Source organism: Lemur catta, chromosome 6 (assembly GCF_020740605.2).
Source record: "Lemur catta isolate mLemCat1 chromosome 6, mLemCat1.pri, whole genome shotgun sequence".
NCBI lineage: Eukaryota > Metazoa > Chordata > Mammalia > Primates > Lemuridae > Lemur > Lemur catta.
In genome coordinates, this window is record NC_059133.1 from 61,922,968 (window position 1) to 61,942,735 (window position 19,768).

At 35.5% G+C, this 19,768-nt stretch overlaps 1 protein-coding gene across 1 annotated transcript in view; it reads left to right on the forward strand.

Annotated features, from left to right (window-relative positions):
- Positions 1-19,768, forward strand: part of NELL2 (neural EGFL like 2) — a 320,895-nt gene that overhangs the window by 140,257 nt on the left and 160,870 nt on the right. Inside the window, exons 11-12 of the mRNA XM_045553976.1 lie at positions 439-541; positions 8,464-8,592. Coding sequence (XP_045409932.1) covers positions 439-541; positions 8,464-8,592 — 232 coding nt within the window. The remainder of the gene's footprint in view (positions 1-438; positions 542-8,463; positions 8,593-19,768) is intronic.

The window sequence follows — 19,768 nt, forward strand, 5'->3', positions numbered from 1 at the left end:
TTATTTACTGTTTTTCCTGAAGTGAGCTGTTGATCTCATTCAAACTGTATCTTGCCAAAATTATCATCCAGATTTGCAAATGCGTTGTAAAACTAGCAAAATTTTCCCGAATTACCCAGATGTTTGGCAAATTATAGACATGGCTGCAGTGTGGTGTGCTCTGGTTCCCAGTGTTGCTTGTCCACGCTAAAGGCTTTCCAGCTGGAATTTAATGTCATTTCGGGAGTGAGCCAGGGACCCTTGCAGAGGGAGTGAGCCAGGGACCCGTGCAGAGGGAGTGAGCCAGGGACCTGTGCAGAGGGAGTGAGCCAGGGACCCGTGCAGAGGTCCTAAGGATGAAAATTTCACTCTGATGTTAAAGAACCTCAGATGCTGTATCTGGAAACATCTTAGTAAGTCCTATTATAAAGTTTAAAGCTCTTTTGTGTTGTCTAACAGGACCAAACCATGAAACTTGTGGAGAGTTCAGGCTGTCCAGCTTTGGATTGTCCGGAGTCTCATCAGATTACCTTGTCTCATAGCTGTTGTAAAGTTTGTAAAGGTAAGACTTTTCTGTAAAGTGAAATTTATGTGCAAGGGTCATTCTAGAAGGCTAGTAAAACTGACATGAAATAGTAATTTCTATAAACAAGTTATTTCCAAAGGCTAATAGTATTTCCCAGAATGCTTTCTTAATGTGGCACATAGTTGGTAGTCATGAAATATTTACTGAATTGAGTTAAAACCAGGATGGTCCCATGCATTTCTGCAAGGTGTCTTGTACCTGTCTCAAGCTCTGGATCTCTAAACCTATCTCTGTGTGCTGGGTCTGAGTCAGCACAACTTTGCCAAAGAAAGTTACACAACAGTACTGAGTTGGTTATTTTATTGACGTTGTTTGGCAACAAGTTTTTTTGTTCTCAGCTTCTTTTTGTAATTGACCTGGCCTACTTTCCATCATGACTACTTCAAATCCCTCTCTTCTCAGTTCAACTCTCCCTCACTCATAGGCTACTAGATTACCGAGAAGAGAGAGGCTATCATACAGGCATTGTTCATTCTGTGTTGCCTCTGAGATAATAGGCTTAGACCCAATAAGTAGAAGGGACTTCGATAAGAAAACACCAAAATTTGAGCTATTGAGAAATGCAATGAGCCACCTCAGCAGGCAGTGGGTTCCCATCACTAAAGTTTCTTAAACTTGGTGTCTTATTGTAGGTTCAAATATTAAACTAAAGCATTGATCATATGGAACTCTTTAAGATCCTTGCCAATCATGAATTATATGCACATTCCTGTATTATATTGAAATCATAGACTTGTGAATCCATCTTGTGCATTAGACCTTGAGGACAAGACTCGGTCTTTATTTTCATTTCTATATCTTTAATATCTACTATGACACCTGGGATGTCATTGGTGCTCATAATTGATGTAGTTGATACTGCCCCAAATGAGCCACTAGCACTTGTTTGAATAATGGCCTCTATGCTGATGTAAAATGAAGCTTAAATAGAAAAAGAAAGACAAATAAACTTTGTAAAATATATAACATTTTGTTTCCTTATAACCTACTCTATTAAAAGTAGGCAATAAGGTCACCCACTCCCATTTTTTGCAGGGCGGTGCAATTTATTTTTGTTATGTTCTTTTTCCATCCATTTAATTAAGAGTTTTAAAATCTCAGTTCTGTGTGATGCTCTTTGGAAATTATAAAGCTGTTTTGGACTTGATCTGCCCTGCAAGGAGTTTTCAGGTTAGCTCTGAGGAAATAAGGAACACTTTTAAAAAGAACTATGATCAAAGGAGCATTAGTGTTTTCACCTTCACAGTGCCTGAACCGGTGCCTTACACAGCATGTGTAGAATTTGATATGAATCAAGACTTCTCATTTCAGTCATTGATTTGGGACTCTGAGCTTGTAGCTTGACTAGAGTATCTTTGGCAGCCAAATGTGGTAGGCTATACCAGTGTTTCTCAAATTTAAATATGTATACAACCAACTTAGGGATCTTACTAAAATGCAAATTTTGAGTCAGTAGATCTGGGGATGGACCCAAGAATCTGCATTTCTTAAAAGCTCCTAGGTGATGCTGATGGTAAACAGGACCACACTTTGTTATCCATTGCTGCATCACAAACTGCTCCAAAATTCAGTGGCTTAAAACAAAAACTCTTTTATTATATATCTCAATATTGTGGGTCAGGAACCCAGACAGGACTTGGGTAGGTGATTTTTCTGCCTCATGTGGTGTTGACTGGGATCACTCAGCGCTGTACAGGTAGAAGCTGGGCTGTGCTGGAAAGTTCAAGATGGCCTCACTGTATGCTGGGCATCCTGGTAGGGACAGCTGGAAGGATGGGCACAGCCAGGACTCCCTCCCTCTCCATGTAATCTCAAAACTTCTCCTCAAGGCCTCTGTAGCAGGATAGTAGTCAGATTTCATAAATGGTGGCTCAGGGTTTATAAAGACTAGGTATGGAACTGGCACAGCATCGCTTCTGCCATATTCCATTGGTCACAGCAGTCACAGCCCAGCCCAGATTCAAAGGGAGGGGAAAAAGACTTCACCACAGATAGGAGGAGTGTTAAAAATCTGTGGTCATCTTTAATTCACTGCAAGTGTCGAAGGGCTACTTAGAGGTTAGAGAAATGAGTAGCATAGAAGTTAGTCAAGGTTGGGTAGGAAAAGGTTTGGATAAGAAACTGAGGTAGGGCCTTTTAGATAACGAGAAACCTTGACACCATCCATTTCTTTTTAAAGGAGTCCTAATATATTATAAAAACAAAGTTAATAAATGGAAAAAGCTAACATAAAAATTGTGTTATATTTAAATTGTTTACAGTTTTAAGAACTAATGTGTTTACATAGCACATGTAACAATACAATGACAAAATATACTGAGACCTACACACCCTCCACTGGAGATTCTGACGTTATTGATATGAGATGGGTGGGGCCTTGGCATCACTATTTTTAAAAACTCCCTGATAAGTCCTTTTACGCAGCCAAAATTGTGATACACTGGATTAGATAATTCTGAAAGTAGAATTGGACAAGTTGGCCCTTGAAACATTTAGCACCATTTATAATAAATATTGCATCAGTTTCTGACTTCAAATATCAGAATAAACAAATGAGTTCTCCTGACATTCTCTGTCTTTCAAACTAAAAAATAAAAAGTCCAAAAGCAATAGATGCTGGCGTGGATGCCAAGAGAAAGGAATGCTTCTACACTGTTGGTGGGACTGCAAATTAATACAACCCCGATGGAAAACATAGGTTCCTCAAATAACTAAAAGTAGACCTGCCATTCGATCCATCAATCCCACTATTTCATATCTACTCAAAGGAAAAGAAATCATTTTATCAAAAAGACACATGCGCTCAAATGTTTATTGCAGCACAATTCACAATTGCAAAGATGTGGAATCAACCCCAGTGTCCATCAACTCATGAGTGGATTAATAAAATGTGGTATATGTATACCATGGAGTTCTACTCAGCCACAAAAAAGATGAATTAATACCTTTTGCACCAATTTGGATGGAACTCGAGATTATTATCCTAAGTGAAGTTTCTCAAGAATGGAAACACAAACACCACATATACTTACTATTAATTGGAATTAACTGATGAGCACACATGTACATAGAGGGAAGTAAAACTCAGTGGAAATCAACCAGAGGGGAGGGGAAAAAAGGAGAGGGGCAAAAACCCACCTAGTGGGTATAATGAACATTATTTGGGTGATGGGCACACCTATAGCCAGAACTCAAGCATTACAAAAGTGATCGATTCATGTAACCTAAAACATTTGTACCCCCTTAATATTTTGAAATTAAAAAATCAAGGCATATTTTTAGTCAACTCCTACACATATGTGATGACAAATTCCTTTATTTTTTATTGAATATTATAGGGGTACAGTTTGGTTACATATATTGCCACTTACGTACACATATGGACAAATTTCTTTGTAATAAAATTGGTCTCCAATTTCCAGGCCCCTCTGCCTAGTGCTAAAGATGCTGTGTTCACATCGGAAAGAGTAAGTTGTTGGACTTACTCATTTAGTAAATATTCCCTGAGGGCAGAACATGAGATGAAGTGTTGACCTTTCCACTAGAGGCTCCGCCAGTGGTCAGAAGCCAAGCTGTGCACTGAAATAAGGTTCCAAATCGGTAGGCACCCAATCAAACCCAACTAAGACTGTATTCTCGGTACCCTGTATCTGGCTGTCTTCTGTAGTAGCAGGTCAGAAGAAATGTAGCCAGAAAATTTTTTTCACTTTTTTTCAAATTTAAGATCCCTTTCAAGGAAGCTTATAACAAATTACAACATAACAGAGACTCAGTGATCTGGTGAGGACTCTGACTTAGAAAGATACAGAAATAATATGGACAGTTTTTTTTATCGCAGTCCTTTCTATTCCCCTTCTCCTCCTTTGCCTGCTTGCAAGACTGTTAAGCCCTATTCACTAGATGTCCCATGTTAATTTATTATTTACTTTATTGTACCTCATAATTATAAGTAATAGGGGCCTCCACATGGCGAAGGGTGAGTTGGTGTAGATTGTTCTCTCTCACTTCTGAATAATCCATAGTTTCCCACGTTACTCAATTCTCACCTTCATGATTCTTGCTATCTATGTATTACTAATAACATTATTTTGTTAGTTTTTTAGTGTCTACTGTGAGTCTACTCATTTTTTAAAAATTTAGTTTCATTCCTAAGCAGTGGTATTCATAAAATTAGAGTTATTTGCTAGATTTATGTATTTGTTATATGCATTAAAAGAAATCTATTGCTATTAGTATTTTCTTTTTATGTTCATTCACATATGTGAGGTATACTTTGGGAAACACTAGGATAATCCATTATCTTGCAACCAACACCTAAATATGTTAGTATTCTTTTATATGCAAGTGATAGAACACTCAGTTCAACTGGCGCAAGCAAAACATGGAAAAATTATATAGGCCCTGATAAGTAGAGGATAAATTGGCTTCAGGTGTAGCTTGATCCAGCTCTAAAATTCTGTTCCTTTGCCTAGATGTATCTCTCAGTTGATCTCAGAGGTGGTTTTATTTTCAGGCTCTGTGTTCCCAGGTATACCCTTGACATTCTTATGCTCATATCAGTATGCTACCCAGGTAGGTGGAAGAAAAAGCTTAATATACTTGTTAGTTGAATAAAAATCCCAGAATTGAGTTTCAGTGGTCTTCATTAGCTTGAAGTTGATTGTGTGTCCCAACCTGAAGAAATTATTGTGTCCAGGCCAGTAGACTGCCCTGACTGGTGTAACGTTATCCTGTGGAGTATAGAGGGGTAGAATCCATTTTCTCATAAGTACCTGGGCTAATAGTAGGGGTGAATGGTTCTTCCAAAGTATAACTAGGTAATTATTTTTTGTCCACAAAAACTAGCAACAGGCAGATACCTATAGGCAAAAACCAATAAATATTCAACACAAAAATTATTGTATTCTTTCTCCTGATAATTATGTATTACCATTATGTATACTATTCTCACTCATAATCTTTTGAAGCCACCTTTCCCTATGTTTCCAGTTATAGACAAATGCATATTTATGTTTTGTAGAAAGATCTATACAATAGAGAAACACAGAACTTCATGTAAATTTGTAAAGCTTACAAAGGAAATAGAGAACAAACAAAGGGAATGGGATCCTTGAGGTTAAAATTCAAAGAAGGAAAAGAAAGTTCAGGTTGTATTAGATAATTGGTTCATCCATCTGTCTGTAATAAATATTTGAATTTTCTTCTGTTTTATGGATCTCAACATATTTGGTTTTTGCTTATTGTTTAGTAATACTACTCTAATAGCTTTAGTTATTAATACATACTATACTATTATATATAGCATAAGCTTTTACATGGATGATCTTATTTGAACCTCACATTTTTACAAAGTAGTTATTGTACTAATTTTACAGGTGAGAAAAACTAAAGGCTTAGAAAGGTTAATTAAAGTACAGCTAGTAATTTACACAGCAAATAAGTGGCAGAGATCAGATATAAACCCAGGGCTGCCAACTGCAAAAGCCAAGCACATATGAATAGAAATGCGGATATGAAGATAATAGGACTATGTTGCTAACCCACATTGTGATTTTCTGAAGCTATTCCCAATGGACTAGAAACAACCCACTTTAATTGAGTCTGAATTTTCTACTCAATAGTAGTTAGCCTTTTGACCCTGGCATTTTATAAAATAACCAGTAGATTCAATCAACTTATTTGTTGAAAGAATAGATCAAGATAGCTGACATTGTTTACAGTAAATGAGAATTTTATTTTACTTTATTGACTGAAGTTTATAGTTTTCAAGTCTTTGGATTAATAAAACAAACCTATCTAGTAAAAAGTAAAGTACTGCGTAACTTTTACCTAAAGCAGTAAAAGTAGGATCACACTATTATCTTACAGCTAGAAAATTGTTGTGGCAATTAAACAATACATGGAAAGTGTGTGTATAGTTTAATGCTGAGATGAGAGGATTCACCATGACTGAAGCAGAACTGAAAATGTGTTGTAATACAGGTGACATGTCATATGGCATAGATAATATTGGGCTCAGTCTTAAAAATAGGAAAGGAGATAATTATGGAATGTGAAAAGTTGAAAGATAGTTTTGAAAAATATAAACCCATAAAAGAAAAATAATACTGCATCAGAAACAGTGCCCATTCTTAGTCGAAGCCCTGTAATAATTGCTTCAAACAGTACAGGTAAAATTATACAGAGATTTGGCACTATGTTAGAATGTGATCTCTTAATTCTCTGTGTATCTTAAGAAGTGGGCTGTTTTTTTTTTTTAGTAACTTTGTTATAATTTAGAATAAATATGAAGTGATTTTTTGAAGCCTTTTTATTTTAGTTTGATGATGTACTGAGCTATTGGGATAGATTGTGAAGATGGGTTTTTAGCTGAAATCATTCACCTCAGGCATTGCAATAAGACAGTGGAATACATTTGAAGAAATATGGTCTCAATTTGGCTGCTTAAGAAGGAAATATGAAGACCCTAAGAGAAAACATTTTTAACTTTTCCCCTTAAGAATTTTACTTCTAAATGTTTAGCCTTAATCATGAGAATTTAGATTGTGAAGAATCTTGTCAAGAAAAGTTAAGTTGCCAAGTGATTTAAATGTTGTTATTGACTGTGTTTTTCTGGTCCTAATATATCTATGTCCTACTTTATTTTACTTTATAGAAATCACTAATTAATTTGATTTTTTATATTCCTTTTTAATAAAATTATTGCATTTTTCGAACATTACCTTTATTAAGGCTTATTAAGTTGTAACAGTCATATTTTACTATACATCATAGTTGCATTAAATGGGGAGTATGTTCTGACTCTGGAGTGATATTCAAGATAGTCAGTATGGGCACCAACAAATCAGAATGAACACCATTCAACCAGAATGGACACCAAGTTGATTACAAGCATGATGAACCAATTTAGAACTTCCATCTTTATGATTTTCTCAAGTATGTCTTTTCTTGGCTATAGGTAGATGAGATTATTCTAAGCTGCATGAAATATACTCTTCTCGTCCTTTTTTCTTTTTTACATGGGCTGAAATAGTAATCCATTAGACAATGTAAAAGTAAGTAGATAACTTATGCATCAGGCAATTTAAAAATTGTTTGAATGATATATAATCATGTAATTTCCATTAAATGTGGATTCCAGTGTTCAACCTTTTCATTACAACATCTTAGATGATCTTTGAACAAGGGATTCAGACAGGAAAAAGACAGCCTGAGAAATTGCACATGATTGGTGTCACTGTTTATAAAATGTACCATTTTTCTTTCCTCTCATAAAGACTGTGGAATCTGTGAAATCTCTGTAATTCATAAAAATTTTCTTCTTTTGAGTGGACATGCTTTGCCATGCAGATTTCCAGAGAAAATTAGATTTAAGTGATATAATATTCCTTTTTAACACATTAGGAAGTTTTTTTTTTAAAGGATGCTAAGCTGTCTTTTTTCATTTCTTAAATACACGATGGACACATTTTGTCTGGCCTGGTTTGTATTACCCACAAGTATTGATAAAGTTGAACCTCTAGTTCTTAGGTTACCTTCTCATTGTATTGTCTTCTATATTGTAAATCATCGTTTTAGGCTCCAAGATTCTTTCTTTGTAGATATATGGAGAACTATAATTAGAATATTGGGGAACTAAATAGCTTTTATAAAGTCAAATATGAAAGAAGACATGGAATTAACTTGAAATATAAATTAATTGAGTTAAACACAAAGAAAAAAGTTTGGTAGTCATAGCATGTAGTTCTTCTATAAACATTTGTGAAGATACTAATTTTTAAAAAACTAATTTAGGGAAACATAGCTTCAAAATTAAAGAAAATATTAAATAGACTAAGTTTATTTGCTTTATCATAGTTTCATTTACCTTAATACATTTCTTTATTTTTTTTTTTTAGGTTATGACTTTTGTTCTGAAAGGCATAACTGCATGGAGAACTCTGTCTGCAGAAATCTGAACGACAGGGCTGTTTGTAGCTGTCGGGATGGTTTTAGGGCTCTTCGGGAGGATAATGCCTACTGTGAAGGTAATCCTTGTAATGATGTGTAGCTCATCTGTATAAATTTCCTAGGATTACTGCATGCAAAATTTATTAATTTCCCAAGTTGTCAAGTTGATGGGCCCATTAAAAGCAGTGAATTTAATCTGAAGCATATTAATCAGCTAAAAATAATTATCTTTCAAATTAAAGTTTTTCAGCTATCTGCTATATGTCAGACTAATAAGTTAATATGACTGGTTTCTTGAATTAGAACAATTCTTCCACTGTGAAATTGCCTTCTTTTTTTTTCATAATTAGATATTCAGATAGCTCACATATTGACATGATTACTGTGGCTTGCAGTTAGAATTGTAGTCAGATTCTTCCAGACAGTGTTGTGTAACAAAGGCAATCAATTAACAGGAAGATAAAGTACCCACCGCTATTTTTGTTTGCTATTGTAAGCAATCTCAGAGGTTATATTCATGCTCTCTATTATTTAGTAAATAGCTCCAGTGGAGTAAATAATTTCCTGGTTACTTTTAAAAACCTTAACTAATATCCAAGATAGTTTATTCTCTCATAGAAACAGTTCATATACAGTGAGTGGACCCTCGGCATTCACAAATGCTCTGGGCTTAACTATTCCTGAGAGAAGTCCATGAGATGTAGTAATTTAAGATTTCCCTGAGACATAGATTTGAATCATTCTCATTAATTGTGTGACTAGCTAGTGCGTCAAATAAGAACAAAGAAGAACACTGCAAACAAGAACGCTGATTTGGTGTTGTTTGGGCATTTGGAGGGTTTGAAGGGTTCTAGACTTAACCTTTCCAGGTGTAAAGCATGTGCCATAGGTCCCTGGAGATGGAAAACCTTGGGTATGAACACGCAGCTTCTGTTTAGCTACAGGATGATTTGTTGGCCCTTGAGAAGCCAACTTATGTACTTTTCCTAAGCTTTACATAGACTTTCTCTGTCTTAAAAATTTGTATTCATTTTTAAAATTGACCTTAGGATCACAGTATTTCTTTAAATGCTTCTGATTCAGTCCTAGAGGGACCATTTTATTTTCACTGAAGGTAGGGCACATGGCTTCCCTCCCCCATTCATGCTGCAGATTTATTTAAAATTCCTAATTTTAAAAGGCTTGATATTAAAAAAAATGAATTTTTACCTAATGATTACATAATGTAGAGGTAAACTATCTTAGTGAACTTATGTATTTTCATTATGACATTTGAGCTCTCTAACATTCAGTAAGTCCCACTGATACTGTTACTGTGTATAACATGAAACCACTTGATACAAATTCATGTGATACTTCTTTTTGAACCTCAATTATATAATCATTATTTTGATTTTGGGCTGCTGTTTTTGTTGTTGTCAAGTATTTTTACTCATGTAATAAATATTTAATAAGCACCTACTCTGTATCAAGCACTTTTCTAGGCTTGCTGTAAAGTGCAGTAAATGGTAAACAAGATTAATAAGCCCCTGTTCTCAGGGGCTTTACATTCTTTATATACTCAGGGGAAGACAGAGAGTGAGTGGGTAACTACAGAAATAGAGAAGATAATCTCAAGTAGTAAAAAATGACAGAAAGAAAATGAAATAGGATGATATGCTAGAGATTGGTTAGGGATTAATTTAGATAGAGTAGTTAGCCTTTGGGGCAAAGGGCAGGGGAAGGGTGGTGGTTAACCTGTGATTTGATAAGGAAATAGCCATGGAATGATCTGGAATGGAACATTTCAATCAGAAGAAATAAAAAGTGGAGGGGCCCTAAGTGGGAATGAGCTTAGAATAGTCCAGGAACAGAAAGAAAAACAAGGTAATGGAGCAGGCAAGTCAGAGGAAATTCTGTAGGGAGAATTAGGTATGGGCCAGGTAATGCAGGGAGGCTTGCAAGGATTTTAGATTTGTTTCAAGTAGAGGAGTGACATGCTCCGAATTTTATTGAGAAGAATAGCTCTGGCTGCAGTGTGGTAGATGAACTATGGGGTAGAGGGTACTGGGGGGAACAGAAGTATAACCAGGGAGACCAGTTGGAAGACTATTTCGTAGTTCAAGCAAAGATGTTGGTGGCCTGGATTAGGAAAGCAATAGAGGAGGTAAAGAGGAGGGAGCATAATCATGGTATGTTTTGAAAGTAGAGCCAGCAATGCTTGCAGATACTTTATTGTGGTGGAGAATTGAAGAAGGGATCAAGGTTTGCAGTTTGAGCAATATGTGGATGGTGTTGCCATTTGTTGGGACAGAAAAAAAGTTAAAGAAAGAGGCCAGAGATTTAGATACATTGTTTAAATTATTTATCAATGCAGCTTATTTGAAAATTGGTTTAACCACAAAGACTAGGTCACTCAGTTTTTATCTGCAAGTTTTATAGATAAAAATTATACCACAAATTGGCAGCTGTTTTCCATCTTGAGTGCATCATATTGAAAAATAAATTTTTTTATACATGAGAACTTGTAATATTATTATACTTTTTGTTATTTATTCATGTTAACAGGTTTTGCAGTATTCTTATTGAATTTTATTATTCTTTTGATTCTAGTATTGCTCCTAACTTTGAGGATGTTTTGACTTCTCAGAAACAATACCTTTTTAAAAATTTTTTATGCAATATTAAATGTAACATATCAGCCTTTCATCTTGTAGAGTTCTTTACGGAATTATACTTGTCACTATACATAAAAATAAGCAAGCAATAGTTTGTAAATAACATAAATTTTATTTACTAAATCTATGGGGTTGTTTTAATGATATGACTATAATTGAAACTATTGATTTTACTGCAGTTTTCTTGATCAAGATTATTGTAGCACTAGTAACTGCTGGAGTTCATTTATTTGTTTGACAAATATTTATTGAGTACCTACTTTGTGCAAGGCTAGAGCTAGGAGTGAAGCAGTAATAAGATATACATGACTGATACTCTCTCAGGCAATAAAGACAATTAGTAAATCATTTCACTACAACAAAGAACATTTAGTGGCAAATGTGGCAAGTGCCCTAAAAAGGAAATAGGTTAACAGGGCTTATGATCTGGGTGGGTGGTGTGGTTACGGGAAATTTTACTTGAAGAAGTGTTTTATTCTGAAATCTTAAGGGTAAATAAAAATCAGGTAGTCATAGAAGGAAGGGTGGGAAAGAAGGGAATCTTCTAGGTGGAGGAATCAGCAGGTTTAAAGACCTCGAGGTGGACAGAAGCGCTTTTTAAGAACTGAAGGAAGGCCAGTGGCTGGAGGCAGAAGACAACAGAGAGATGCCCAGTGAGAATGATGACAGGAGGCAGGACCTTGAAGGTCACACTGAAGATTAAAGGTTTCATGCTAGGAACGAGGGGGAGCTAAGGAAAAGTTTTAAGCAGGGAAGTGTCATGATCACATTTGTGTTTTAAATAAATCACTTCGGCTGCAGCATGAATGTGGGTAAGGCTGGATGCAAGGAAACCCGTGGGTGAGATGATGGTAGCTTGCCTTAAAAATGGAAATGGAAATTTGGATGCATTTGAGAGCATTTGTGAGGTAAATCCAGCCAGCCTTAATGATTAGTTGGTGATAAGTAGATGATGAGGGAAGAGGTTTAGAGGTTGATTCTTAGGTTTCTGGCCTAAGAAATAGGCAGATGTTGGTGCTGCTCAATTAGGGAATAGATTGAGTGAGAAAATTGTGTTGAGCTTGGAGTGCTATTGGGACATCAAAATTGAATAACTAGTTGAATATACTTGGATCTGGCATTCAGAGAAGTTTAGATATAAACGTTTATAAAGTTTTAGATATAAAAATTTGCAATTCTTTGGCATGTAAATGGTAGTTGAGGAGATGGAAGGGACTGCCTAGAGAGTTTTGAGCAGCATTTGAGCATTTTATAGAAAAGATGATTTGGTGACACAGAGACAGAAATGTAGGAGAAACAAGAAGAGAAGGTGGTGTCACAGAACCCAAGGAAAGAAAGGATTTCAGGAAGAAAGTGGAATACTTCTGAGAGACTGAGAATGATAAAGACTGAAAGATGTCCTTTGCATTGAACTGCATGGAGAGCATCAGCAATAGTGATTTTGGTGCAAAGTTGGTGGTAAAGTCAGTTTAAGGTACATTGAAGGTTGTCTAAGGGAAAAAATGGATCTGAATAAGGGAGAGAACTCCTTCTAGATGTTTGCCTATGAAGGGAAGGAGAGAGGACAGTAGCTTAAGGGGAAGTGCAGCTAAAGGAGGGATTTTTCTGCCCCGCCCTCTTTTTTTCCTTTTAACTTCTGTCCCCTTCTCTCGGTTCCAGCGTCTCAGCCACGCGGATGATAACTTCTTGTTCTGGAATGAGTTTTGCAATTCCTCAGATATTTAGAAACATGGCATAATTTTAGGATTTTATGACTACATGACATGTCCAGCTTTTATATAAAGGATCTAGAATATCTGGAAGTATATTGGCCTACTTTAGTTTCTTGTTAACTGTATGTTTACCACATTTCTCTCTTATTTATTTTTATTTGTATAAATGTAAGGGATACAAGTACAATTTTGTTAAATGAATATATTATGTAGTGGTGAAGTCTGGGCCGTTAGTGTATCCATCTCCTAAACAATGTACATTGTACCCATTAAGTAATTACTCGTCATCCACCGCCCTCCCATTCTTCTGAGTCTCCAATGTCTGTCATTCCACACTCTACGTCCATGTGTACACATTATTTAGCTCCTGCTCATAAGTGAGAACAGGTGGTAATTGACTTTCTGATTCTGAATTGTTTCACTGAAGATAATGGCCTCTGGATCCATCCAAGTTGCTGCAAAAGACATAATTTTATTCTTTATTATGCCTGAATAGTATTCCATTGTGTGTGTGTGTGTGTGTATATAATATACACCACATTTTCTTTATGCAATCATCTGTTGATAGACCCTTTGGTTGATTCCATATCTTTGCTATTGTGAATAGTGCTGTAATAAACATATGAGTATCTTTTTGATATAATGATTTCTTTTCCCTTGGGTAGATACCCAGTAGTAGGATTGCTGGATCATATGGTAGTTTTATTTTTAGTTATCTGAGAACTCTCCATACTGTTTTCCATAGAGGTTGTAATAATTTACACTCCCACCAACAGTGTGTAAGCATTCTCTTTTTTCTACAACCTTGCCAACATCTGTCATTTTTTGACTTTTTAATAATAGCTATTCTGCCTGGTATAAGATGATATCTAGTTGTGGTTTTAATTTGCATTTCTCTAATATCTGGTGGTGTTGAGCATTTGTTCATATGCTTATTGGCCATTTGTATGTCTTCTTCTCAAAAATGTCTATTCATGTACTTTGCCCACTTTTTAATGAGGTTATTTGGATTTTTTCCTGTTGAGTTATTTCAGTTATTAGGAAAGTCAGGATCTTAGTCTCCTGTTGGTTGCACAGTTTGAAAATATTTTTTCCTATTCTGAAGGCTGACTGTTCATTTGGTTGATTATTTTGTTGCACAGAAGCTTTTTAATTTAAGTCTCATTTGTTTATTTTTGTTTCTATTACTTATACTTTTGAGATCTTAATCATGAATTCTTTGCCTAGACCAATGTCCAGAACAGTTTTCCCTAGGTTTTCTTCTAGTATTTTTATGGTTTTAGGCCTTACATTTAAGTCTTTAATCTATTTTGAGTTGATTTTTGTATGTGGTAAGAGATGAGGTCTAGTTTCATTCTTTTGTAGATGACAATCCAATTTTCCCAGCATCATTTATTGAAAAAGGTATTCTTTCCCTAGTGTATGTTTTTGTCACCTTTGTCAAAGATCAGTTGGTTGTAAATATGTGGCTTTATGTCTATCTTCTTCCTATTCTGTTCCATTGATCTATGTGTCTATGTTATACTAGTACTGTACTGTTTTGGTACTACTATATCTTTATAGTATAATTTGAAGTCAGGTAATGTGATGCCTCCATGTTTTTTTTTTTTTTTTTTTTTTTGTTAGGATTGCTTTGGCTATTTGGGCTTGTTTTGGGGTTCCATGTGAATTTTAAGATTGTTTTTCTAATTCTGTAAAAATGACTTTGGTATTTTGATAGGAATTGCATTGAAATCTGTAGATAACTTTGGGCAGTACGGTCATTTTAACAATATCAAATCTTCCAGTCCATGAGCACGGGATGTTTTTTCATTTGTTTGTGTCATCTAAAATTTTTTTTTTAAATCAGTATTTTCCTTGTAGAGATCATTCACCTCCTTGACTAAATATATTAAAAGTTATTGTAAACTGGATTGCCTTCTTGACTTGGCTCTCAGCTTGATCATCCCAATACCTTTGCTTTTTGATTCAACAACCCATGATTTAATTGAACCATCCTTCTAGATTCTGCTTGATTTTTATCTTCTTGTTGAATATTTCCCAATAAATTTAGTGTGCATAGTTTTTTTTTTATTTCAGGATATTGTGGGGGTATAAACATTTTCGTTAAAAGTTATAACTTTGCCTCACCCAAGCCAGGGCCAGAGGTATGCCCTTCCCCCATACAATGGTCACGGCATCCATTAGTTGTGAGTTTACCCACCCCCATCCCCCTAACACCCAATGAATATTACTATCACATGAGCACCTTAGTATTGATCAGTTAGTACCAATTTGATGGTGAGTATACGTGGTGCTTATTTTTTCATTCTTGTGATATCTTACTTCAAAGGATGGGCTCAGGGTCTATCCAGGATAATATAGAGGTATTAGATCACCATTGTTTTTTGTAATTGAGTAGTATTCCATTGTATACATATACCATGTTTTATTAATCGACTCATGGATTGAAGGGCACTTGTGTTGTTTCCACCCCCTTGCAGTAATAAATTGTGCTGCCATAAACATTCGAGTATAGATGTCTTTATTATAGAATGTCTTTTTTTCCTTTGGGTAGATGCCTAGTAGTAGGATTGCTGGATCAGTGGTATTTCTATTTTTAGCTCTTTGAGGTAAAGAGCTCTTTTAGCTATTTAATATCTCCAAATTGTTTTCCACAGAGGTTGTACTAATTTGCAGTCCCACCAGCATTGTAAGGGAGTTCCTATCTCTCCATATCCTTGCCAGCATTTGTTATTTTGGGACTTTTTGATAAAGGTCATTCTCACTGGAGTTAGGTGATGTCTCATTGTGGTTTTGATTTGCATTTCCCTAATGATTAGAGATGTTGAGCATTTTTTTTTATATGTTTGCAGGCCATTATTCTGTCTTCTTTTGAAAAGTCTGTTCATGTCCTTTGCCCATTTATTGATGGGGTTGTTTGATTTTTTCTTTTTGAATTTTTTGAGTTCTATATGGATTCTTGTTATTAGCCCTTTATTGGATGTGTAGAAAGCAAATATTTTCTCACATTCTGTATGTTGTCTAGTCACTCTACTGATAGTTTCCTTGGCTATGCAGAAGCTTTTTAATTAGATCAGGTCCCATTTATTTATTTTTGTTGCTGCTGTGATTGCTTTGGGGATTTTCTGCATAAATTCTTTGCCTAGGCTGATATATAAAAGAGTCTTCCCTACATGTTTTTCTAGGATTCTTAAGGTTTCATGCCTAGGTTTAAGTCTGTTATCCAGTGTGAATTGATTTTTGTAAGAGGTGAGAGGTGGGGATCCAGTTTCAATCTCCTGCATGTGGTTATCCAGTTTTCCCAGCGCCATTTATTCAAAAGAGATTCTTTTCCCCAGTGTATTTTTTTTTATCTGCTTTGTCAAAGATTAGATGATAATATGTGGGTAATTTCATTTCTGGGTTCTCAGTCCTATTCCAAAGGTCTATATCTCTGTTCTTGTGCCAGTACCATGTAGTTTTGGTTACTATAGCCTTGTAGTAAAGCTTGAAGTCTGGTAAACTGATACCTCCCAGTTTGTTCTTTTTATTTAAGATTGCTTTGGCTATACGAGGTCTTCTCTGGTTCTATACAAAGCATAGAATTGTTTTTTCTAGATCTATAAAGAATTATGATGGGACTTTTATAGGGATTGCATAGATTTAATTTCTCAAATCTTTTATTTTATCTTACTGAAGTATTAGCACTTTATTCTGTACTTGTTTATATCTAATTGTCCAATTATATTAAACAACAGGTCCTCAAATAATGTCATTTCATTCAAAATCTCTTTCTTATAATGTTGAGGAAAAAAAAGTCAATTCCTTGCTGGGACCAATGTCTGTGAGGAGTTTGCATGTTCTCCCCATGTCTGTGTGGGTTTTCTCTGAGGACTCTGGCTTCCTCCAGCATCCCAAAGATGTATGTACCCATTAGATGAACTGGTGTGTCTACTTGGTCCCAGTGTGAGCGTTGGGTGTGTGTGAGTACGCCCTGTGATGGGATAGCATCCTGGCCAGGGCTGGTTTCCACCTTGTGTACTGAGCGGGTAGGATAGGTTCTAGCCACCTGTGACCCTCAACTGAAATAATTGGGTAAATGATTATCTTAGTTGTTTTTATTGTTCTTACTTAAATTTATGCATAGCTCGCATTTATTTCAATGTTTAATATTAGTAGTGTTTTGGTCTTTATTTAGAAGTTTCATGATGTTGTTGTGGCCAGAAATATACCATGGAAACTTAACTCTTGTTTATATCAGTTAGTTTTTGGTAAAACTGATTTCATTCCATATACATCCATTTGTTTAAAGTTGTTTCCAAGAATCTATTGACATTAACTGAGGACTTACTGTACTTTATTATATACCATGTTATTTATTAAGGAATTCAGATATGTCTGTATATATTTCTCCCAACAATAAGTATCTAGTGGTCATAGACTGTTTATTTTCCTTGAATTCTCCCAAACTTCTAAAGTAGAGGAAATGTAGAGCTTAAGAAATATTTGGTTATTGATGGTTTGAAATGCTTAGATATATTGAACGGATGGGCACCTTTAGGCTACCTCATCACTACCAAATTATTCAAGATAAGCACTGAACTTACTGAGTTGTGTTTATGTTGTGCATAAGAAAGTCTAATTGTGATATTGATTTCTGTAGCTAAAAAGGGATTCAGTTTTAAATGGGTGTGTTGGGCTTTAAAAATTATTTTGAATACTACAATAAAAAGAATTCCTTAATTCATAATATTTGCTAATTTTTAAGTTATATATGCACTAATAAATGATATACATATTTAAAGGAGCCGAAGTCCTAGGAGTTTTCCCATCTCCACCATTGATTTTGCTGAACACTCTAAATTTTTACCTAAGAGTTTAATTCTATTCACAGTTTGCAAACCAACTCACTTCAACATGAAATTCTGGTATGTAGAAAGTGCTTAATAAATGTTGGTTAAACCTGGAAATTGGTATCTTGTTAAACATTTGTTTAGCACTTTTGATGGTTCAGACATGGAAAACCCTCAAACATAAACTATGAATTATTATACTTATCACCCAGTTCAAATATCTATTTTCTTTTTTAGTAAACCCTTCATATTTAAAAAAAGCATTGTCTCCTCCTACCTCATTCCTATCTTTTTAATGTTATTCTTTGGCTAATGATGTCTCTTCTACCGTGTTTTTTGTTTTGCATTTCAGAGAATTCTGGCCTATGTACAAAGTAATTTGAGCAAAACTCTTAATGAAAGCAAGTAATTGCTATATTCTTATCTATTGTGTATTCTTCTTTCTTGCTATAGTTTGTCAATAGGACTATAATAAAAACAACACCAACTACTAATAATCATATGGTTCTTTGGAGATGTTTAAAATACTTTTTACATATATCATTTTATTTCATTCAGGAATCCTATGATGCATGCATTATTATAATCTCTTGTTTTGTAGTTGAGAATACTGAAGAGCTTGTAAATTAAATGACTTCTCTAAAATCACTTATGCAGAGAGCAAACAGTAAACTCAGGATTCAAATTCATGTCATCTATTGTTGAATTGTTTTTTTTTTTTTTGCTTTTTACTACTTTCAATTTATTTATTAGATAGATACCTAATCTAATTTTTTACAAGCAAGACTAGCATATAGATTTTTCTTTAGAAAGACATTTTTAACACAGGTAACTGCTTTGAAAATTGAATGTTTCTACAAAGGAAACAAATTCTCTATTTCATACAGAAAGCAGCTCACTGGCATTAGAGAAACTGTAATATGCTGGCTTCATATAAACAGCCTCCCTCTCTCCCTTCCTCCCTCCTTCTCTGTAGCCTTTCTTCCTTCCTTCCTTCCTCCCCCCTTCCTCTTTCCCCTTTACCCTTCTTCCTCCTTCCCTTCCTCCCTCCTTCTCTCTTTTGCTTCCCTTGTTTCTTTCTCAGCTGCTTACCAACTCACAACTAATTCATTTAATGATGAATTCTTGACATAACCAGTATTTGCAAGTCATTAACTGTGAGATACAGGAGCAATCTGTAAGGATTCCTTTAAGAATGAGATGAGTGATAGCCTCACAGAGTTGCTCTAAGACGCATGAAAGGAAAGACATAGAATGAGAATAATTCTCTGTTTGCAAACCCAGCACACAAGTACCCACTGGGGCTAATGGGCAGCCTACTAACACAACTGGGATAAATAACCTAGAGAACTGAGCCCTGTGGGATTAATTAAGGAATTCTAGCAGACATGGTGGCTTTCAAAACTGTAGTTAATGATGCACTCTCTGTGGTGTGCTATGGTAGAGTTTCTCAAATAAAAAAAATTCCAAAGATACAGTATTAGTCAGGGTTTTCCCAAGAAATAGAACCAATGGGACACACACACACACACACACACACACGCACATATATATGTACACACATATATGTACATGGATGAGATTTATTATTATAAGGAATTGTCTCACATGATCATGGAGGCCGAGATGTCCCAAGATCTGGAGTTGGCAAGCTGGAGCCCCAGGAGAGCTAGTGACATAGTTTCAGTCTGAGTCCAAAGGCCCGAGAACCTGGAGAGCCAGTGGTATAAGCTCCAGTCTGAGGTGGGAGAAGACTGATGTCCTAACTCAAGCAGTCAGACAGGTGAAGTTTCTCTCTTACCCAGCCTTTTTGTTCTATTCGGATATTCAGTTGATTAGATGAGGCCTACCCACGTTAGGGGGGAAATCCTGCTTTACTCAGTCTACAGATTCAAATGTTAATCTCATCCAGAAACACCCTCACAAACACACCCAGGATAATGTTTGACCAAATGTTTGGTTATTCCCTGGCCCAGCTGAATTGTCACATAAAATTAACCATCACAGTTAGAAATTAATAAAGCAGGTGGGTGGGTGGGGGCTGGGGAA